General features: G+C 35.6%; 1 protein-coding gene across 17 annotated transcripts in view; it reads left to right on the top strand.

Moving 5' to 3' along the window:
* The window catches only part of sdk1b (sidekick cell adhesion molecule 1b), a 452,496-nt gene that overhangs the window by 302,054 nt on the left and 125,562 nt on the right, over positions 1 to 24,880 (top strand). For all 17 annotated transcript variants that reach the window (XM_073949377.1, XM_073949383.1, XM_073949375.1 and 14 more), the window contains 6 exons: positions 195 to 392; positions 4,420 to 4,536; positions 5,138 to 5,305; positions 7,862 to 7,964; positions 12,733 to 12,906; positions 19,460 to 19,596. In XM_073949377.1, coding sequence (XP_073805478.1) covers positions 195 to 392; positions 4,420 to 4,536; positions 5,138 to 5,305; positions 7,862 to 7,964; positions 12,733 to 12,906; positions 19,460 to 19,596 — 897 coding nt within the window. The remainder of the gene's footprint in view (positions 1 to 194; positions 393 to 4,419; positions 4,537 to 5,137; positions 5,306 to 7,861; positions 7,965 to 12,732; positions 12,907 to 19,459; positions 19,597 to 24,880) is intronic.

Below are 24,880 nucleotides of genomic sequence, written 5' to 3'. Positions count from 1 at the left end.
AATAATGCATAATTTTCAGCATATTAGAATGATTTTCATAGTATCATGTGATATTTAAACTTGGAGAAATTATGCTGAAAATGACAGCTTTGCCATCACAGGATAAATACATTAAATATACAGTAATAGTGTATGTTTATTTAAGATCTATGATAGCTGCTGAATAACCTTGTCATGCCTAATGTATTATTCAGGGGTTCCCACACCGAAGCTGGAGTGGTTCAAAGATGCCATCCCGCTCTCCACACTCAACAACTCTCGATACAAGCTCACCACCTCCTCAATGGTTCTTCAAGTGCGGAGAATCCAACCAGACGATGCCGGAATATTCCAATGCTTTGCTGAAAACACAGCAGGAGAAATCCAAGCACACACCAACCTGGTCATCACAAGTAAGATCAGAAATATTTCACCCAAAAAAATCAGGCATCATTCACTCACAATCCTTCATGACTGACTCACTTTTTTGACAGTTTTTGTTGCCAGTCACCACCAGCATTTTGGATGATTTTCACCCAAATATGATGTCATGATACAATGTGCCACAATATTTTGTACTTATTTTAGCATATTACATGTAGAAGATAAAATACCATTAAATTTATAATCGGTTGTTATCGTAGCCCAACAGGCTGTTGTATAAAGCCTGTTTCACACCGCAAGTGTGAGCAGAGCATGAGCAGTGCATTTTTTTTTTCGGTGTCCATGTTAACAGATTAGAGCCTTCATACTGCACCCAGAAGGAGCGCGTCAGTGCGAGGCGTGAGCGTCGCTGAAACAGCAGTGCCATAATAGTTATGGCGCTGGGTCTAATTTTGCTGCGCTGCTCACGCTCAATTAAAATGCCAGTGCTTTGATAATGACCAAAAACATTAAATGACAGTAAAACGGAGCAATTTTACCTAATAACTCCATCGATAATATCCATTTTTATTATATGTTCAATCAAATGAACTTAAATGATTTATAAACGGCAACATATATTTAATTGTGCCTGAACTACAAAACCAAATTTAATACAATTTAAGTATTTGTTTTGCTTAAGTTGCACACTAGTTTGATCATGTATAAATACCATTATAACTATATTGTATAAATATTATTATAACTATAGGCCTACATCATCCTGACAATCATAAGCAAAATGACATGATATCACAGGCAATTGTCTTCTGACCGAGTGCACCTGAAAAGACATGAATCACACTCCTCAGAGCGTAAGAACCATACAGTTCTTTAGGATCTATATAATTTGTAAAAATAAAGGCTTGCAGGTTAAGGAAACAGCATAGGAAGAAGTTGCCGCGGGCCTTGGTACAGATGAAAAGTGAAAAAAAGGTGTATTTATAGATAGATGGGTAACTAGATAGAATAGACAGAGATAGATTGATCTGTGCAGCAGCTGCCGATGAGCTGCACGCTGTCTATGTGTGTGGATGAGAGTGTATGGGTGTTTCCCAGTGATGGGTTGCAGCTGGAAGGGCATCCATTGCATAAAACATATGCTGGATAAGTTGGCGGTTTATTCCGCTGTGACTACCCCAGATTAATAAAGGGACTAAACCAAAAAGAAAATAAATGAATGAATAATAATAATTAAATTATACACTTAAACAATATTATTTAATTAATTAAATTGAATTATATTAATAATAATATAATAAAAAAACTGCCTCTGTTTAAAAACAAACAAACAAAAAACATTTTATATCTTTAATTGTTTTATTGTTTTGAATATATCACATATTTGCATCATGCATGCAAATAGTTTCATTAAAAATACATTTTTTGGCATGATTTTTAATACGTATACAATTGTGCGTCAAATTATTTAGTGATTCATTAGTAATTTTCTTTCAAAGTGTGCATTTTAGGATATTGTAGAAAATCTGGAGATTGCGAAATGGCCGATGTTTGTTATTGAATGTCAATGATGTGTTGAAGGCTAATAACATTTATTAGCTAATTTTATATGTCTTAACGTACCTTTCATAACATTTCAATGATTGTTTAATAAATGTTGAAGTGCTAAATGTGGCAGTTGTGTTAGATGATATGCTAATTTAAGAAATTTTTAAATGCTAATGCTGTCTACAGTCAACATAATGCAACATCCTGGATGTTAAAACCAATGGCTCGTTTAGCTTCTTAGCATAGCATAGTAGCAGACAGTACTTAATAAACTCATTCATGCTAGTTTTGTTTCTGTTTTAAATTCATTTTTGTGCTTTGATTCTACAAAGTATCTTACTTTTATGTTTGTGAAATGAGCTATTAGTTTGGATAGACAAGAGGGTGAGTAAACGATGGCAGGATTTTCATTTTTGGTTGAGCTATTGCTTCAAGCTAATGGAAGGATGGTGCATAAATACAGCCATGGATGTTTTAAAAGTCAGTGATCTCGCTCTCTTCTCTTCTCGCTTGTGAATTGATCAGGGAGTTCAGAGACCCCTCATTGATCTGTGTAATTAATCAGTGTCTACTGAGAGATCAACCTTTAACACACACATACACACGCGCGCACACACTCAGCACTTAATCAACACCTCCAGCTCTCTCTCTCTCTTTCTCTCGCTTAGTCATCCTCATCTCTCTTCTGCTCTCCAGCTTCATTTCAGTTCACACCATTTTTTATTGAAGTTTGTGAGTTTTAAAGTTAGGCACATTCGTCATGTTTATGTAATTAATTAACAAGTGAATAGCTTAATAAATTGATGCTATAAGAGTGGTGAATAAATTGATGCTACAAGAGTTTATGGCAGTGGTTAATTCAGGCTAAAGTCTCTTGTAAAATGTAGGGATTTCATTGGATTAGATTTCAAAATATCTTACCAAATATCTACTAAAAAGGGATCAGAGCTGTTTTAAATATAGAGTAAAAATAACATATTTGTCAAATATAAGAATCATTTTGAATAGCTGTTCTACATTGAAATGTTTTTCAAACTGTAATTAATTTCTGTAATTCTTTAGAAATAATTAAATGTAAAATTAAAGAAATTACAGATCAAAAACATTATATATTAATTTATTCATTTTCTTTTCGGCTTAGTTCCTTTATTAATCCGGGGTCGCCGACATCTTTATCCAGCATTTTTTTTTTTATGCAGCGGATGCCCTTCCAGCCGCATCCCATCTCTGAGAAACACTACGGACAATTTAGCCTACCCAGTTTACCTGTACTGCATGTCTTTGGACTGTGGGGGAAACCGGAGCACCCGGAGGAAACCCACGCAAATGCAGGGAAAACATGCAAACTTCACACAGAAACGCCAACCGACCCATCTGAGGCTCGACCCAACGAACTTCTTGCTGTGAGCAAGAACACATTTCACCACATTTACTATTGAGAAATATATTTTGTAGAAATTTTGACACTCTTTCTTTCAGTAAAAGTTATTATTTCGCCATTTACAGTTTGTTCCAACTGCTTACACATAAAATCTTTTCTTGTCACACAGTTTTTGAAACATCTCACTCAAAATGCAAAACTGCACCTCAAATCTCCAAAACCATAAAATATTTTCTAGCCTTGAACTCAATTTTCAATTGTATAAAAGACTTTTCTCAAAACACCACACACAACTCTATCTAAAACACAAAAATCTAACAAGAAGCTTCTTGCTTTCCTTTTCCAAACACAACCAATCAAAACTTACTCACAATGTCACACACACACACTCCTCAAATGTGCACACACTCATTTCTTAACTGATCACTAAGCAGTCACTGCTTTAATCTAGTATAGGCCAAAGATGATGGGACACTGGGCTGTTCTGGTCAAAAAAACAAAATGGTTTTCCACCAACCGACAAGTTTTGTACCCCATTTTCTCCTTTTCTAAATCCTAAATTCCTCAAAAAAACAGTGTATAATGACCAACCCTATGCCCACATGACGCTTCTGCAGGTAAATGATGCGTCTCGCCCCCGAAGACTTCCCTTCACACACAATTGTGTTCTTCACTGTATTGAGTTTTAATTGATGCATGTCACAAAGCACTTGCAATTTGTTGGAAGGAACGAGAAACTGCTACAAATGACTAATTGTTTTGAGAAATGCATTAACTGTTGTGCAAATGTAAATAGTGTTGTGAGAAAAGCACCAAAGCCACTGAGAAAAGCTGTAAATCCAAATAAGTGGGGCTAATCGTTTGGTGTAATGTGTACCAAGCTAAAAGCTTCATACTGAATGGTTGAATAATACGTGTATGACATTTTAGCATGATGATCCATTTTACATTATCAAATGGCATATTTTTTCACATTGATGGAATACTTGAAATACTGTATCAGTTTTTTTTTTGTTTGTTTTTTTGTCATTTTAAACCTGAACTGTTTTATTTTAAGTGTCTGTCACTTAGTATTTTCTATGTAATTTTTTTTTCTTTTTCAATTATATGTCTTGTTTTGATGTTAGGCATGTCACCATTGTTTACCACGCCCCCTTCTGACATCACGGTGACTGACGGTACATCAGCTGTGTTCACCTGTGATACATCCGGTGCCCCCAAACCTGCCATCGTCTGGAGGAAAGGTTCGTAACATTACTTTCTCCCTTGTTTGCACGTCATTTAGAGTTAAAGCCCTCCTGTGAATTTTTTATTTATTTATCTTTTTCAAAATGTTGTTTAACAGAGTAAGGAATTTTTCACAGTATTTCCTAAAATATATTTTCTTCTGGAGTAAGTCTTATTTGTTTTATTTGGCTAAAATAAAAGCAGTTTTTATTTTTTTTTAAACCATTTTAAGGTCAATATTATTAGTCTACTTAAGCACTGTTTATTTCTATAGTCTACAGAACAAACCACTGTTATACAATGACTTGCCTAACTACCTTAACGTTAACCTAAATAACCTAGTTAAGCCTTTAAATATCACTTTAATCTGAATAGTAGTATCTTAAAAATTTATCTAGTTAAATATTATGTACTGTCATCATGACAAAGATAAAATAAATCAGGTATTAGAAATTAGTTATTAAAACGGCATGTTTTTAAAAAAAAAAATCTTCTTTCTGTTAAACAGAAATCGAGGGGAAAAATATGCAGGGGGGCTAATACTTCTGACTTCAACTGTACATGCTTACATGTCAAACATCAGTGCAGTTTTGTGACTAAACTCTATAAATGTTGCAGGATCTCAAGTGTTAGCGAGCGGATCGGTGCAGACGCCTCGTTTCACTCTGCTGGAGTCCGGAGGCTTACAGATACTACCCATAATGCCAAGCGACGCAGGGAATTACACATGCCTGGCATCGAACACTGAGGGACTGGTCAACGCCACCGTGGCCCTGACAGTTTTAAGTACGAAAGTGCAATATTATGAAAAATATGTTGTCGTTAATTACTTGAAAGTACAAACAAATTTAGAGTACTTAAAATTCAGAGGACTCAGGATTGCAGACAATTTATGAACATGCCTTTTATCAGCAGTCATTGTTTGGCTTAATTGCCACATTCATTAGCTGGCCTGATTGTAAAGGCATAGCAGAGCAGGGTATTTGTGAAATGGTAAGTCTTTTGCAGTAATTTCGCACAGGGAAAAGTGTCATCTTGAAATCCCAAGGCCTCAGTTTATCTTGCTCTGCATGCTTAATGATGCTGATGTTGGTTTACGCTGCGTGGAGGAACATAGTTGACAACCGGCCTAAATAATGGTGTTATTGGATCAGGCACTTAAAAAGGAAAAGCAAGACGTCTCTCTGATTAAACCTGGAGAATACTGTCAAGCCTGAAATTAGTAATACCCCTGGCAAACTCTGACTTAAAAGTGTTTGAACAGTGTAAATAAAAGCTGAGAAATATTTTTCCTTTCCATAATGATGCCTCTTGTACATCATCTTATTATCTTTTGGGAGAAGCCTGAGTCATTTCCTGTCAAAAAAACTACTTGCTTGTTAATTAAAAGTAACTTTAATTTAGATTTTGCCACAGATATGAATGATTTTGGGCATGACTGCATATTATATGCAAACAATACATTTAAAATACACATACTTCTGATGTATAGTTCACAACTATGAAAAAAGACAACACTAGACAATTGGATTGTTCAATCTCTGGATTGTTTAGGCATGAGTTTAGTAAAACGGTAATATCCCCAAAATGCTCTATTTACATGGAGCATTAGTCATTTACTTTGAATGCAGTGACGTCAAACGTTACTAAATTGAATTGTGGGATCAATGAGTCGCGTTAGGTTTATTGCTCATGGCAGAGGATGAAAAACTTGTAACTTTTCAAAAGCTAACTCAGGTGTCAGCCAATCAGATTGCTTTATGCAAATATGCTGATGCTAGCCAATCACATTTGTGCAACACCTGAGAAGAGTGGTTTATCAAAATGGAGGAAAGCTTATTGCCAACTTATTGCCGTGGTTGGTTGTTAATTACCCGCTGCTTTATAATCAATCTTTATTACTTACAGAACTCGTATAACAATATCATAACTGAATATAATGTATTGTCAGTATGAAAATCACGATAACACAAAGCATACCTCTACACACAGTTAGAGTACTTTGCAAAAGTCCTAAGTACTATTACCAGCTTATACTTATCAATCAGTCTCTTTATTAAAAACAAACAGAAAATATAGGAAATATGTACAAAAATCAACAACACAACATCTTAATGTGGCTTTCCTTGGCACCAAGCATAGCTTGAACGGTTCTAAATGTCCTGCCATTGTGTAATATCAGGCTTCTTTTAGCACTTTCCAGAGTTCTTAAGGTTTAGGGTGTCCAGGTGATCTTACAGTGCCTCTATAACATTCAGGTCTGGACACTGTGAAGGCCACTTCATGACTATTTGTGTTTCATCAGCTGTTTTCTTTCTCCAAATAGGATTTCACTGCAATTAGCAGATCTTTATCCTGCTGGAAATGGAAACTATTACCACTGAAGTCCTTTGCGTCTGTGGCACAATGAATTAAAATCTATTTGTACTGTTCAGCATTCACAATTCCATCAATTCAGAGAATATTGCTAACAAGTCCTATCCTAACAAACCATACATGGACTGAAAGATATACAGTACTTTACATATATTCTTACACACATACACAAATACAAGTTGACTGCTGTTTGAAGTGGATCAAAAAAAGTTTATCGAAATTGTCCTAAGACAAGAATGGGTGTTGTTTAATAGTTTTAGGACAACTCTGATTAAAGGTTTTGATAAACTTTAGTGCTGACTGCTGTATTTACTGAACAAAAGTCAACTTTAACTTTTCAGCTGACTTCAACTGAAAATGAAAGCCAAAAGCTACACATTGTGCATCAGTATGTTGTATTCGGAGTTGTTTTGTCGTAACAATAGCACCAGCATCAGGAGCAGTGGCTCACTGAGTGTTACTTTGAGCACCTAAATTAATGAAGACCCCCATTGGCCAGAATATATGGATGTTTTTAAATGAGGTTTAAGTTACTTTTTTCTATTTATTTCTGTAATAGACTTCATTAACATTATATTAAGCCAAGCAAGTCTTTTAAGCTTGTGAATACACGGAATTGTAGCAATCTATTTTCCATTGTTTAGACAAAAAAAAAACAGTCCCATTGTCTTTGCATAATACACTGGCTGAAAGCATTGTAATGTTGAAAATATTACATGCATTAGCTTTAATCAAGTCGATTGGACCCAGTGGGTTGTTTTTGCGAAAGAGAGAATTTGTTCATTTGCTACAGCCCTGCTATATGTTCATTGAGACGCAGCATGAATATTCAAACGTTCATGCTTTGTAAATTCCATTCTGTTTTCCTAATGAAGCTGTCAGTGGGAATTACCAAATAGGGTTAAAAGGACTGTGAATAATGATTAAGCTGTGGTTTTGTCCTAAACTACATTTGTTATTAATCAGGTCGAACTTTCATCTCCACACCCCCTGAGGATCAGCGTGTCATCAAGGGAACCACCGCTGTACTGCACTGTGCAGCAACCCACGATCCCAGAGTCACTGTCAGGTCAGAGCTCCAATTCTCATGCATGTTGGGAATCACAGGTTTTCACTTTAAGGTAAAAAACAGCCACTGGGGAGATATCTTTTCAAATGCTGCACTTTTTTACTTTTTTACTCAAAGTTTAAGGGACTAATATATACCTTTTGGGATGAAAAATGTGTTCCTGCCTTCAATTTTTTACGTTGAGTCAAATTAATTTTGCAAGTTGTTTAAACTTATATACACTACCTGACAAAAGTCTTGTCGCCTATCCAAGTTTTAGGATCAACAAATAATAACTTGACTTCTAGTTGATTATTTGGTATCAGAAGTGGCTTATATTGAAAGGCAAAGGTCTCTAGATTACACTTATTTTACCAAAATAAAATATGACCATGCCTTGATTTTTAATTATTTAATTAGGACAGTAAAGTCTGATTTTACTTAGAAAAATCTTGTCACTTAACAGAAATAATGTACAGTGTAGTATATAAAGTCATGGTGCAGTGGAAAAAGAATTGGTATTGTTATTGCTCCCATCATCTTGAAACTGCATTATATTAATAAAGTCAACTGGAATGGCTAGCATTCTTGCAGGACTCCCAGAGTTCATCAAGATTCTTTGGATTCATCTTTAATACCCCCTCCTTCATCTTACCTGAGACATGCTCAATAATGTTCAAACCTGGTGACTGGGATGACCAATCCTGGAGCACCTTTATCTTCTTTGCTTTCAGGAACTTTGATGTAGAGGCTAAATGAGAAGAAGCGCTATCCTCCTTTGCCCTCGCCTGTAGTTTGTAATGTAATGGGCAGCACAAATTTCTTGAGACCTCTCTTGAGGCTGTTGATGTTGACTTTTGTCAGGTAGTGTAGACTAAAATGACTTAAGACATCATCAAATTTGTGCAACTTTAAAAAATGTAATTGAACCTTATTAATTTATTAAAATAAGGTAAAATACTGTAAAAACACATGTTGTCATGACTTATGAATCAGTATTTTTTTTTACAGTGATCTAATTTGCACCTATTAGCTATTTGGTTCTCCCCAGTGACAGTTTTTGTACAACTGTAATTCATTAAAGAATATATCAGAGATCTGACAACAGAAAATTTCTCATTGAGATTTATTTATTTTTATCGGGCGAGGCAGTGGCGCAGTAGGTAGTGCTGTTGCCTCACAGAAAGAAGGTCGCTGGTTCGAACCTCGGCTCTGTTGGTGTTTCTGTGTGTAGTTTGCATGTTCTCCCTGCCTTAGCGTGGGTCTCCTCCGGGTGCTCTGGTTTCTCCCACAGTCCAAAGACATGTGGTACATGTGAATTGGGTAGGCTAAATTGTCAGTAGTATATGAGTGTGTGTGTGAATGTGTGTGTATGTTTCCCAGAGATGGGTTGCGGCTGGAAGGGCATCCGCTGCGTAAAAAACTTGCTGGATAAGTTGGCGGTTCATTCCGCTGTGGCGACCCCAGATTAATAAAGGGACTTAGCTGACAAGAAAATAAATAAATGAATGAGATTTATTTGTGAAGGATTAGTTATGTCGTTTTACTTGAGTCCGGCACACATTATGTAACTTTGAATGGTTAAAGCTAAAATGTAGATGGCTTGATGCAGTGCAAGAGATACAGAGCTTTAAGATGCAAAATTAACTTTAACAGTCAGTTACGTTCTGTGGGATTAAGATACTTTAATGCTATCACGTACAACAAATCCACTTTACAGGTAAAGTTAAAATCAATTGCTTAATAAAACACTCTTGACACATTAAAATGGGAAACCTGTACAAATTCTACAGATTGTGAAAAGTAATTGCATGTCGTTTAATAAGCTGTTTTATCTATTGGAATTTTTCGGTAAATAAACAAGGTTTATAACTGGATATTAATTAGTTGATGTGATTGTGCTTCTGGACGGCATGGTGGCTCAGTGGCGCTATATCTGGCAACACAGTTCAGCTAGCATAGTTGGTTGCCAGAAAACATTGTTTTGGATAGTGGTTAAAGTGGTTAGTTCAACCAAAAATGAAAATTCTGTCATCCTTTACTTACCCTTGACTTATTCTGAACCAATTTAAGATTTATGTTTTGTTGAGTTTAATACTTGATATTAATTACTTAATATTATTATGCTTCTGGATGGCATGGTTAGCACTGTCGTCTCATAGCAAGAAGGTCACTGGTTCACCTACTGCATAGGTGGTTCATTTCTCGGTGGCGACCTCTGAAATAGAATGAATATTATGCTTCTTTCTTGACCATCAACCAAACACTGCAGTTCTAATCATGGTCATGAATACCCTAGTAACTAAATGAAACTGCATTCTTAGTGAGGTTTGCATTGGAATATAATTAACGATGCTAACTCAAGCTTTACTGTTACTAATAAGCAACCAACTGAAGTACTTTTCCAAACTAATTGAAGAGGCACTTAAGGTGAATCAACTATTTTGCGAATGCTGCATACATTTTTGTGGTAGATGCACATCAAATCTATGTAATGCGACTTTACCCAGAGTCAATTCTGAAATATTTGCTCAGATGATTGGATCTTTTGTACCTCCATTGTGTGCCATGCATGCAGTTACCTTGGAAATAATGATTTTGTTTCTTTGAGCGCATTGGATGGAAAACAAAGTACCTGACCTTGCTTTAAGTACTGTATTCAATACCGTTCAGCAGTTTTGGGATTAATAGGAAATTAATACTTTTATGCAACAAGGATAATGCAATTTAAATTGTTTGTAAAAATGTCATTAAAGACTTTAACCATGTTATAAATAATTTTAGTATCAAAACATGCTGTTCTTTTGAACTATTAATTCATCAAGAAACCTTGACCAAAAGCTCATTTAATTTCCACCACAAGTCACAAAAATATTCAGAAATAGAAAAACTATTTTATGATCACCACTTCAGCATATTTGGTGGATTTCTGAAGGATCATATGTTACTGAAAACTGGAGCAATGAGGCTGAAAATTCAGATATTATCACAGATTAAATTTCATTACATCACATTTGACATTGTTTTAATTAGAAATCGTTTGTAATATGTACTCTGTATACTATGTTTACTGTATTTCATTCAGTTTGCAGTCTTAATGATCACAAAAGATTTAATCAGAAACCAATATTACCAACCATAAAGTTGTTGAGTTTGTGTAAGTTCATAATTATATGGATTTAAATTTTATTTTATAGATTTTTTTTTTTGCTGTATACTGATTTATTTACTATTGTTGCAGCTGTTAAATCAAATTCTTTGAATATTAAATTCTGAAAAAAAAATTAAGTTAGCACTGCTTTACTATACCTGGGAACACAGTTCAGCAAGCTTATTGGTTGCCAGAAAACATTGTTTTGGATAATGGTTAAAGGGTATTTCACATATTGAACATCTCTGGAGAGATTTAAAAATGGCTGTACACCGTCACTTCCCCACCAACCTGATAGAGATTGAGAGGTACTGCAATGAGGAATGGGTAAAACATCCCAAAGTCATGTGTGCCAAGCTTGTGGCATCTTATTCAAAAATACTTAAGGCTGTAATTGCTTCCGAAGGTGCATCAACAAAGTATTGAGGAAAGGCTGTGAATACTTCTGTACATCTGATGTTTTAGATTTTTTATTTTTAATAAATTTGCAACAATTTCAAAACTGTTTTTTTCACATTGTCATTATGGGATATTGTGTGTAGAATTTTGAGGAAATAAATGAATTGAATCCATTTTGGCTGTAACATTAAAAAAATGTGGAAAAAGTGAAGTGCTATAAATACTTTCCAGATGCACTGTATAACTACTAAAAGACATAAAATATTACAATACAAACTGTATTGAAAATAAATCATATGGACATTTTTGTATTTGTCAATAATATTACTTAAATTAAATTAAAAACTGAATATAAATATAAATATATATATGTATATATATATATATATATATATATATATATATATATATATATATATATATATATATATATATATATTTCACACACATTTACACAAGTGAATAAATAGTGATGGGTTAAAAATTGGTGGAAATCTGTGGATTTCTGCATGCACCCATTTCATGTGGGCCTAGTTCTAGGTTTCCAACATTCTTCAAAATATCTTCTGAACAAAAAGATTCAAAGCAGCTTGAAGCAAGTCAACACTGCAAAAAAATGCTTTTCTTACTTAGATTTTTTGTCTTGTTTCTAGTCCAAATATCTACAAATTCTTAAATTAAGAAGCATTTTTCTAGACAAGCAAAACATATTGTTTTGTTTTAAGAAATAATATGCTTCATTTTGGCATATTATTTCTTAAAACAAGACAATATATTTTGCTTGTCTAGAAAATGCTTCTTGATTTAAGAACTTTTAGATATTTGGACTAGAAACAAGACAAAAAATCTAAGTAAGAAAATCATTTTTTGCAGTGAAGGGTAAGTAAATAATGACAGAATTAAAATTTTTGTGTGAACTATCTCTTTAACCGTTGTCCAAAACAATGTTTTCTGGTAACCAGCTATGCTAGGTGAACCGTTTATCCACTTTAGCACCCATGTAGATGAAAACTGACCATTATGAAATGAAATGTTTATTTTTTCATAAGGGATAAAAATAGTATACCCAGTTTACCCGTCATGTTCAGGTCATTATCAAGTGCATAAAGAAGAGACACCTTCATACAGCATGTGATGTTGCACCGTCTCACGAGGCTCAGAGTGTTTTCTGCAGGTCTTACAGGAGTGTGATATTTTTGGTGGATCATGAGTCATCACAAAGACTCTCGTTCTCCTCAGATATTCATGGAAGAAAGGAACCAAGCCGCTGAGCGTGTCGACTGGTGGGCGAGTGTCAATGAAGGAGGGTTCACTCCAAATCAGCCAGACGTGGTCCGGAGACATCGGAGACTACACCTGCAGGGTCATCTCACCAGCTGGGAATGACTCCAAAAGTGCCCGACTGGAAGTCATGTAAGCAGAAATAGACACACAGAGTCAACATGCACGCTCAATAGCAAACGCTCGCTCTCATAGTACAGTACAGCGCACAAAACTCACTACATATAAGCTCGGAGTGCTATTGTAGGAGAAAGATGCTTGGATCCCAGATGTAGTTCTGAAGCCAAAAAAACCATCCAAAAATGGGCTGTAATGATAGGACAGAGGATGGAGCAGCTGTGTATGTGCGTGTGTGTGTGTGTGGCAGCAGGAAGATAAAGCGAGAGTGGAATAAGATAGGCCTGATGCCCAAGGCCAAGATCATCTCCTTTGACGACTAGCCAATGTTGCTACACTTCTGCGGCATCAGGATCTAATTAAACACACACACACACACACACACACACACGCACTTAGATATTAATTACTGCTTCTAGATGGCTGAATGTTGTTCTTCCACAGATTGTCGTATGGATGGATGCAGAGAAAAATCTCATCGATCTTTGAAGTAGATGAAATGCATGGATGACAGCCGTGCGTTTAATTGGCTGCTTTTGAAAATATTGTTCTCAATCAGAAAGACACAAGCGTCAAATTGATCTAAAAATGCCTAAAAACTTGTCTTTTGTAAGATTTTATAAGTCTTACTTAAGTAGGTTAGGTTAATGCATATACAGTATAGTAGCATTCAAAAGTTTTGGGATCAGTACGATTGTTTATTTCATTTCTTAAGGAAGCAATACCTTTTTTTCAGCAGGAATGTAGTGAGTTGATCAGACTTTTGTTTTATGTTTTTCTCAAACTTAATTTTAAGGTACAGTTCATGCTTATTATTAACAAGCCATTAGCTAAGACGTTTACCTCAAAAACGTATTCATTACTTATAGTTTTTAGGGTAGTATTTGGTTTCAAGAATTGGGTGAATTTAGCGATGGAAGAGGTTTCTTTATAAGTAGGGGTGAGCGGGGATGAAAGTAAAAAAATTTAATAAAAGCCTAATTTTAAAAGATATTGTTATATTTGTGCTGTGGATACTAACTCAGGGTGATTTCACACCTTCACTTTTGTTTCGGAACCTGTCTCGTTTGCCCAGTTAGAGCGGTTCATTTGGCATATGTGAAACTAGCAATCACGCTAGGATCCGCGCAAAATCAATCGCTCCGAGATCGCTTGAATGAGGTGGTCTCAGCTCGATTGAAACAAACTCTGGAGCGGATCAAGTGCAGTGAGAAAGCGATACGATGTAAAAAAAAAGGTCATGTACTTTATAACAACTAATAAACAGCCTATATGTTAATAAGAGGTGGTACGGTGGCTCAGTGGTTAGCACTGTCGCCTCACAGCAAGAAGGTCGCTGGTTTGAGTCCTGGCTGGGCCAGTAGGCAGTTCTGCGTGGAGTTTGCATATTCTCCCTGTGTTTGCGTGGGTTTTTTCTGGGTGCTCTGGTTTCCCCCACAGTCCAAAGACATGTGAACTGGGTAAACAAAATTGGCCATATAGTGTATCAATGTGTGTGTGTGTGTGTGTGTGTGTGTGTGTGTGTGTGTGTGTGAGAGAGAGAGAGAATGAGAGAGTGTATGGGTGTTTCCCAGTGCAAAGTTGCGGCTGGAAGGGCTTCTGCTGCGTAAAAACATATATTCCGGAATGGTTGGTGATTCATTCCTCTGTGGCAACCCCTGATAAATAAGGGACTAAGCCGAAGGAATATGAATAAATAAAAGAATGATTATTAATAATAATCAGATGATATGCCAGTAGTTAGTGGGAATTGGTACTTAAACTAAATGATACCTATTCATCAAATAAACAAATAAAGCTTTCTGTTAATCAAGGACACCTGAAAAAAAAATGGATCCCGAATTCCACAGAAATGTTAAGCAGAGTAACTATTTTAAACATTGATAATAAAAAGAAATGTTTTAGGACACTAACACCACTGTCTAAACCAAAGCAACGCGACATGGCAGAAACAATTAAATACCAGCCACTGCACTCCCGGCATAATGGTAAAGGCTTTTACTATACTTAATATACATTAAACTTCTTTAACATTACTAATAGGCTATTGAGTGACTGAGGTTGTTGGTGTGCACAGTTCTGACTTTCATATTTCAATTGTTTGACAGTTTTTTTTCAAGATCTTAGGTAAACTATCTGCTTCTACTTTCAGTAGCATGACAATAAATGTGAGGTAAAATGTCATTTAAACTAACATTTGTAGCATTTAACATTTAATAAAGCGCATAACCTGTACCTGAGGTAATCATTGGCCCCTTTCACACATACAGACCTTTCCGGAAAAATTACCGTCAATTTTCCGGAAAGGTGTGTATGTGTGAACAGGGCCTTTTTAAAAATACCGGTAAATTCGTTCTGGCTATTTTCCAGAAAGAGAAGTTGTAACATTACCGGTAATTTGCTGGAATGCTGCGCTGTGTAAATGCAGAAGGAAGATTGTCGGAAAGAGCGCTTGCATGTCTAGAACGTGCTGACGTGAGACGTCTGCTGTAGCCAATCAGACGCATACATGTCCACGCGGTTTATGGGAATAAAAGCCTTTGAATATTTTTCCAGACACATTTAGCTGCTAGAAATTAGGCAGATAACGTTTATATGTTCATCTTAATGCCAACCGCATAATTAATTATCGATCAGATGCTTATAAGCCGTTGTTTGTTTACCTTCAAGCTTTACGTGTGCCTGTGAAACATCCTGTGAGCGTCAGCACACACACATATCATGTACATCTCGACATGCGAAAGTGTTTCTCTATATGTTATCATAGAAGTTGTTCACAATACTGATCCATCCACAGAGTTGGTGATATAGTCAAATGTTTACAAATACAACCGCAGCCGTTTAGAGGTCATTTCTGGTTAACGATGTCAGAATCAGCGGTATTTTGGAATGGATGTGTGAATGATCTTTTCCGGAAAAATTCTGTAACATCCCCGCCTGTGTGAACAGCTCTTTTTTGAATTTAATGTTACCAGTAAAATCGTTCTGGAAATTTTTCATATATTTACTGATATCACTGTGTGAAAGGGGCTATTATCATATAGTATATGCTGTTGTTCTGGTGCAACAACATAGAAATCGAAACTGTTTCTAAAATATAAATTTTGCACATCGCCGGTGAAGATGGTCTGGACAAAAACTCTTTTTAAAATGGAAAAGATACCTTTGGTTTTAGGGCACGGTGTAAGTCAGCAAATTAGAATATTTTTGGAAAGATCCCGTCTGCCATTGGTCAGGAAAACAAATAATCGCATCATATAAAGCAGTCTTGCTTTGTTACTATTCTTTTAGAAATAAACCAGTCGAAGCTTAAATGTTGTTCTTATAACACAAATCATTTGCTTGCAAAAACAAGCGTACAGTAGCTCGTGAAATCCAATTCCTAGTGCTCAACTGTGAGAAAAGCTGAGAAATATTACAAATCATAAATCACACTAGGCATAACCGTAATAAACTGTGTGATTTGCAAATGTGCTTACCAGCCTGCATTGTAGCACAATTCTTTTAGCACTACTTAGCGGAACGCATAATAAAGCAATATTTAATTTAAGACACGTTATTCTGTGAGGGAAAAAATACTGGGTTTGGGCTGACTGTAGAAAAAGACTACTACTGTAGAAGCTGACATTTAAATTATGGGATACAAATTGAAAACACATGCGATTTGAATAATAACAATAATACCTTTGACAGTCGCATTAAGATAACAGAGCACCACAATATACTCCTACCTTTAATATTACAGCCTGCAAACTCTGTTGGAGAAAAAAAAACTCATCAGAAGGTTGAAGGGGAGGCAATGCTTCACATGCTAATGTGATTTCACAGACTTTCAAGTTAATCTCATGCAGTGGACAGGTCCTCTCATTACCACATGTTAGAGGATAGAGAAGCAGTTCTTCGCTTTAAACAATGTTAGATGTTATTGCATATTTAGGCTGTTGTGACAGATGGCAAAAACTCTCTCGCATATATTACAAGCATCTCCAAAGGACATAATTGTGTTATGTGATATTGTAATGTAGTTTTTGTAAATGTAACATTGTTGAAGAAGCTGTGGAACTTTTGATTTGGCAACAGCGGAAAGTGATAGTTTAAAAATAAGCCTTCAGACAAGTTGTTCAGACTTTTGTTGTTCAAATACTACTGGAATCAAAATAGCTGAATGTTAATGCTGCTCTTTAACAATACATGCTACTCATTCAAGTCGAATAATGGGACGTTGTACCACAAAACCCTTTGCAGAGTTTCTTTGTTGTTGTTGTTGTTTTTGTTTTAATTGATAACTGAAATCTGAAATCTAAATGAGTAAGCTTTCATTAATGTATTGTTTGTAAGGATTAGAGATAAAACTAATTGTATATCTGGAATCTGAGGTTAAAACAAATCTAAATATATAGGGTTAGGGTTAGGGTTATATATATATATATATATATATATATATATATATATATATATATATATATATATATATATATATATATATATAATGCCTTTAAAGTTAACAAAACTTGTCAAAAGAAATACCAACTGTAAATGCACGGTTGTAAATTACAATAAAAATGTATAAAAATGGAGCAAATTACAACATTTCTAAATCAGAAAATGGAGCAATTTATATAATTCTGGGAAAATAGACCAATTATACATCACATAGACATGATTTTCTTTGTTAGTTTAAAACAGAGATGCCCAAAACAAAGTTTGCCCCATGGTAATCTAAAAAGCTAAAAAAAAAACTTAAATGTTTCAATTAATTGCATAAATTAATCAGATTTTGTTTAAATGTCACCCGACAATGCAGAGCCTTTGGTGAGCAAATCAAGTCAATGGCAGATTCTGCTTGACTAGAGTATTTAGCGTTAAACTTCACTGTGTTATAAATGTGATTGTTTGTTTTTATTGCTGTAAGTTCTCATTTAAAAAGTTACACTGCATTGCATCTCAATGATATTTTGTTTTTGGCTCCTCATACGAAAAAGGTTTGAGAATACTTGGTTTAAAATATAATGGATCATGATGGACATAGTTTACATCCGCACAAAAAGGAAAGCATATTATGCTGAAAGAGAAAGTAACTGTACATAATTTTTGCTTATTTTTTGTGAGTGTATTTACATGTATGATCTCTGACATGCATTTGATTTAGTGTAGTACTATTTAACGAAAAAAAGTTAACTAAAATAATTATATATATATTTTATATTTTTATTATAATTTTTTTAGCTATTGTCATAAAATATACCCATGCAACATAAAATGTTTAGTGGTCCAGGGTCACAAATGCACAATAATTATTATTATTTTTTTTTTTGCCATAATTTCCACTTGCGGATCTGATATTATTCAGAATATCCTCTTTTGTGTTTTATTCAAGTGTTCAGTTATAAAGGATTGGCCATCAATGATGTAAAATGCTTTTTTTAATTGAATACAACATTAAATAAAGGTTTAGCTAAAGCCTTCTTGGTAATTCACAAAGCTCTAAAACTGAACCCTACTGAAAAATGTTACCAATATTATAGTTTTATTAAATGGATGTTGGGTGGCGCAGTGGGTAGTGCTGTTGCCTCACAGCAGGAAGTAGCTGGTTCGAGCCTCTGCTGGGTCAGTTTCCATTTGTGTGTGGAGTTTGCATGTTCTCCCCGCGTTCATGTGGACATGTGGTACAGGTGAATTGAGTAAGCTAAGAATTGTCCATAGTGTTTGTGTGTGAACAAGAGTGTATGGGTGTTTCCCAGTGATGGGTTCCAGCTGGAAGGGCATCCGCTGTGTAAAACATATGCTGGATAAGTTGGCGGTTCATTCCGCTGTGGCGACCCTTGATTAATATAGGGACTAAGCCGAAAAGAAAATGAATGAATGAATGAATGAATGAATGAATTAATTAATTAATTAATTAATTAATTAATGGATGTTATATTTTCTCAGGAATTGAGGGGTTTTTGTTGACACATTTACTCGAGCACAAAAGAAAAAATCTACATGCATCTCAATCATTTTAATGTAGCTTTTGTCAAAGAATCGTTCTGTATAGGATCTTTTTGAGATGCCACAAACACCTTGCAGTCATAAAGAATGTATTTTTCTTGTGGTAGATATTTATTTTATTTTATTTATTTATTTATTGAGTAATGATGCTTCTATCTACCCACCATTTGTCCTCCACTGAACTGTAGAAGCTTCGATTTGAAAGAACACACTGCATCAAAGACACAAATCTACAAAGTGACTTGCATGTATTTGAACATACAAGCCTAAAGGCTATTTATGCTCTCTGAGTCAAGCATCTTTATCAGTATTGAACATTGTTAAGGTGAGGGATTTGAACTCATAAGCCCAATAAACATAACTCGTCCTACACTTTTCTAAACCTGACTTACCAAATTGAAAAAAAAACAAAAAAACATCTGTTTCTGAAGTCCATTTTTTTAGAACAAAGTTGAAGTAGAATGTTTAGTAATTACTTTCTTTAATTTTTGGATAATTGAATTAGACTTTTGTTTTAACTGTATGTTAACTGTGTATCCACTTATTGTAATTCTTGATTCGGTCTCCATATTTTCAGAGAACTTCCACATTCTCCACGCAACCTTCAGGTGGCTTTAAATGAGACTGACAGCAGGACGGTTCTTCTGTCGTGGGTTCGACCATTTGATGGGAACAGCCCTCTCCTGCATTACATCATTGAGTTCTCTGAGAACAGTAAGTGTGTGTGTGTGTGTGTGTGCACTTGCCTACCTATTGTATCTAAGAGGGGACTTTGGTGTCGGCGCCAATAGCCTAGTGGTTAGTGCGTCGACACATAGCACCAAGGTGCTCATGGCGACCCTGGTTTGATTCCCAGCTCAAGGTCCTTTGCCGATCCTTCCCCTATCTCTGCTCCCCACACTTTCCTGTCTGTAAAGTCTCCACTGTCCTATCCCAATAAAGGTGAAAACCCCCACAAATATTTAAAAAAAAAAAGAGGGGACTTTGGTGTCATTACACACCCACTAACAGGGGATCTGGAGCCAAGAGGGGACATTTTTTAGGTCGCCTGTTAACCCTTAAAGACCGAGACAGCCGCCCGCGGCTAAAAATAAGTATTGCTCTTAAATGTTTAATAACTTTTGATCCGCTGATCCGATCCATACAATTCAAAGATTGGCATAAAGAAGAGAATCTCAGCTTTCCAGCGCTTTATCACATTACATTCACGGACTTTCAGAGGCTCCGGAATCAGTGTGGTTACGTCATCAAATTTTGACAACGCTGATTTGACAAAGGGACGCTCGTCACTTGTCTCTCCGGACAAATCAGACATGATACATGGATGCATTGTCCCTCCTCCATGCCCAGATTGGTTCAAACTCGCTCTATCTCAACCAATAAGCATAGGTTTCGCTTTGTGAACCAACAATCAGCTATTTGAACAACACTGAATGAGAGATAGGCTGCACATTTACGCGCGGCTAAATAAACGCAAAAAAAAAAAAGTTTTGCATGAAATAATTCTCATACTAAGTACTTTTGCATGCACAACAGCACAAAAACATGACAAAACAGTGACACAGCAAAGACGAAGTGCTGCTCTTGCTGTTTTCAAAGGACGCAAATGAAGGTTGGGCTGTTGTCTGCATTGCACGCGAACCATATCCGTATCCACAGACAACCATATCCACGCTGGCACATAAAACCTAAGGATGGTCCATATTGAATCTAGTTTAGTTATGTAACTATTTATAGTATAGTAAATATTTATATCTATTTTATTTACTGAGGATTTGCACCATGTTTATTTGGACTTTGACGCATTATTTATTATTTTCTTATTTTCTTATTTTATATTTGTTCATTATAAGTGGTGTTGTTTATGGTAACTAAAAATATATTATTTGAAAAAAGTCAAATTTGCTTCAGTGTTCTGTTATTTTGTAACATTTTTTTTCTGTTTAGTTCATTCCCAGAACTTTTGGGCAAATACATTGTCAGTAAATAAATGCATTTCCCCCCCCCCATTTAAAAACGCCTTGGAATAACATTGAAATAAATTGCTATAACTTGCTCAGGTAATGGTGGATGTAGACAAAATTTATTTTGTAAGTATAAAACATCATAACATGTATTTCTAAAGAAAGAAAAACAAACTTCATAAGGTTTTGTTTGTAATAACTAGAAAATGCCACTTTTTTTAAAAATCGTTTCTGGAAAATTCTGGAATATTTTCTGTCTGTTCATATGTTTTTGGACCAAAAAAAGTTTTAGACTGGACCTTTAAATGATACAGATTGAAACTTCAGGTTCTCCTGTTTAAAATAATATATGACACTTGAGTCTGACTGCTAAAATAAAAATAAAACTGCTTTAAAAAAATAATAATAATATAGGCCCATTAGGTGCCCACAAAATACCTCTAGGTCTTTAAGGGTTAAACATGCCTTAATTCATGCTCAAATCAAATGAAAAGGCCTCTGGTGTACTGTGTTTCACTCTGCTTCACACTCAGTGTCACTGCAGTCTATGAAGGTCCCCTGTAGTGTGGGTAGACGTCACATAGAGATTCAGGTCCCCACTTGTATTTATAAAAAAAAATGAGAAAAACAGTTCATAAATCATACAGAATTAAGTATTCTGAAAATTTACAACTGCAGAATGTCTTTTTTTCTGTAAAGGCTGGGATTAGAGGTAGGGTTGGGGGAAGAGTCTTTACTGTATGACTATACGCTATATGAAAGTAACATGTGAGTTAGGGCTGCACAATATGGTAAAAATCTGACATAGATTTTATTTTGATAGCGATGTATATTCCAATATGTATATTTCTTCATATTAATTTATTAGGTTTATTTGGAAAGATTTCATATATTTAGATTAGTGGTTCTCAACCACCGGGTCGCAGAGCGGTACTGGATCAATTTGTACTGGCCGCACAAGAAATCGGTAATTATTTACATTTTGTTTATTATCTGAATAATAAGTCTGAACTATCTTTTGTTTTAAATAATGACTGTATTTTCTCACTTATATCTCAATTGAGCACCCAAATTAACCCACAAGCAGCAAAATGAGTAAGAAACAGACATCTTTGGAAAGTTTCTTTGCTAAGGGGAAACGCCCAGTGATGGACACAAAAACTGCCAATGAATAGATCTGCAACACATTTGTCAACAATTCAGGTGAATCTAATATATCTGTGCAAGATCAATTGCTGGAGATTGCAAATAAGACTGTTTGAATATTGCATCTTTTCTAGAGTTCTTACAAGTTCGTTATTTCCAAAGAAGGTGTGCAGCTTGACATGGCGTGACATGCTCGGCCTTCCAGATGCACCCTGTTGAATGAATGCCGCGAGAGCACCACAAGTCATGTGACATGAACTGACTGATCAGCTTTAGCTTGTATGTAATATGCACATTTTTTTAGACTAATTATCTCAAAACACCTAAAAACTGCAGTGATTTTAAATATTCTCCATAAATAAAACTTGTATCAGAGTGACAGCAATGTTTTGTCAGCTTGTCATCCTCTGAGTAAAAGGTTGATGGTCACCTAGCAACCTACGAACCAACAACCACCCTAGTCCTTGGTAATATTTTCAAGAATTGACCAATCCATGGTGATAACCCTAACCCTAACCCTAACTGATTTCGATAGATTGGAACAATCAAGTATTTTTCTAAACAGTGCATTTGCATAAATTATAATAAATTACAATCATAAATAAAAAAACAACAGAGCAGAGATTAAAGTTAAATAAACAGCGCATCATGGTTTTTAGTGTAACATTATACAGGTACAGCAAAAATTTAACTTGGTACAGAAATTAACATGGTTATTGTTGTATAAATAATTAAAAAATATCAATATTGAAAAAATAATCTAATCCTGCAATGTGACTATGTAGATACACACAGTGCAATATTGATGCTCAAACGATATTTTGTGCAGCTCTAAAAGAAAAGAAAAAAAGAGTGTGTGTGTGTAACTTGTATTCCTTACATTGTGGGCATAGCAACTTCTGTAAATTGTGACCTTGTTGGGACATTTTTGTGGTTCCCATGAAGAAAACGGCTCATAAATTACACAAAATTAGGCATTTAAAAAAGTAAAAAAATCGAAATCAGAAATTGAGACGCATCAGACCAGGCATCGTTTTTCCAATCTTCTAATTCTAATTTTGGTGAGCCTGTGTGAGTTTTAGCCTCAGTTTCCTGTTCTTAGCTGACAGAAGTGGCACCCGCTGTGGTCTTCTGCTGCTGTTGCCCATCTGCCTCAAGGTTTGATAAGGTTTGCAGACCTCTGTTGTAACAAGTGCTTATTTGAGTTACTGTTGCCTTTCTATCAGCTCAAACAAGTTTGGCCATTCTCTTCTGACCTCTGTCATCAATAAGGCATTTGTGCCTACAGAACTGCCGCTCACTGCATATTTTATCTTTTTTGGACCATTCTCTGTAAACCCTAGAGATGGTTGTGCGTGAAAATCCCAGTAGAGCAGCAGTTTCTGAAATAATCAGAGCAGCCCGTCTGGCACAAACAACCATGCCACATTCAAAGTCACTTAAATCACCTTTCTACCCTATTCTGATGCTCGATTTGAACTGCAGCAGATCGTCTTGACCATGTCTACATGTCTAAATGCATTGAGATGCTGCCATGTGATTGGCTGATTAGGGATTTGCATTAACAAGCAGTTTGTACTGTATAAACGTCATTACGGAAGTCCTCATAAAGATAGCTGTACATTTGTGTGTGTGTGTGTGTGTGTGTGTGTGTGTTTGTGTGTGTGTGTGTGTGTGTGTGTGTGTGTGTGTGTGTGTGTGTGTGTGTGTGTGTGTGTGTGTGTGTGTGTGTGTGTGTGTGTGTCTGTTTTTATGAGCTGTGGCGTATGCTTTATTAAACTTAATGCACCTTAGCTACAGCTTTCAATTAAGCTGGTTTGCAGCAAGTGAATTCCAGCGAAGAAGCTCTTTCTCATTTACCTCTCGCTGTCTTCCTGCCTGAGCTCCAGAACGCAGACAGACAGGCTGAAGCCACTAAGAAGAGAGGAGAAATGGAAGTTGATTGTAGCGGAGGGCAGTGGGAGGAGGTTTGTTTTCACCGTATTACGCCAAGACTCTGTTATTGGTGGAAGATGAATGCTGGAAAGGACAGTGACAGGAAAACGAAAGAGAAAGAGATTGATTTCTGTTTCGTCAAAAGGAAAGACAATGAAAAATGTGGGTGGGACTGAGGTGCTGGATGTCTAATAAACACTTATATCTTTCTCTGCTCATATACACAAACAGAATCACACACCGTTGATTACAAGCATTTGATTTTGAGTAAATCCAAATGATCACACACGCTATTATTCTGATGGTTTTGTCTTTGTTGGTATTCGCATGCATCCCGCAGCTTAATATTTACTGTTCCTGTTGAATTTGTGATTTATTTTTCGGCACTTGCTCATGGTTTCTGTCTTCTCTTGGGTCTGCTTGAGTGGTTTTACCGTCTAAATTGTTCATTGATCTGCTTCCCATCATTTTTAATGTACTGCAAGCACACACACATAAACACACACACTCATATATTGGGAGTTGTGGGTAGTAACGCCTCCAGAATAAACAACAGCACAGTCAAATTCATCATTTACCCAACTGCTGTAAAGAGAGAGATGATGGGAGCAGCTGATAATAAATCAAGTGAAATACATAAAGCAAAAACAACACTCTTTCTTTGACACTTAATTTTACTTGTTGTAGTCAGAAGTGAAAAATAATCTTGCAGGAATAAACAATGTGTTAAAATCTCTCATGTTTCCTTGATTTTTCTCTTTTTTTTTTTCTTTTTTTTTGTAAATAGTGATTTTCATGAAGTTGAATTAAAGATATGTTGTCCAGGACAATTTTGGCTTGTATTTATTGAGTTATTTTAAACATAATAATACAATCAGCCAGTAAGTGTGTCTGATTGGTTGATTCATTTGAATTTCACTATCAAAACTGATTGAGAGGCTGTGAGTTTGCCT

This window comes from Danio rerio, chromosome 1 (genome assembly GCF_049306965.1).
Source record: "Danio rerio strain Tuebingen ecotype United States chromosome 1, GRCz12tu, whole genome shotgun sequence".
NCBI classification, from domain to species: domain Eukaryota; kingdom Metazoa; phylum Chordata; class Actinopteri; order Cypriniformes; family Danionidae; genus Danio; species Danio rerio.
Note: the sequence above shows the minus strand (reverse complement) of the source record. Positions and strands in the feature narration are given on the sequence as shown.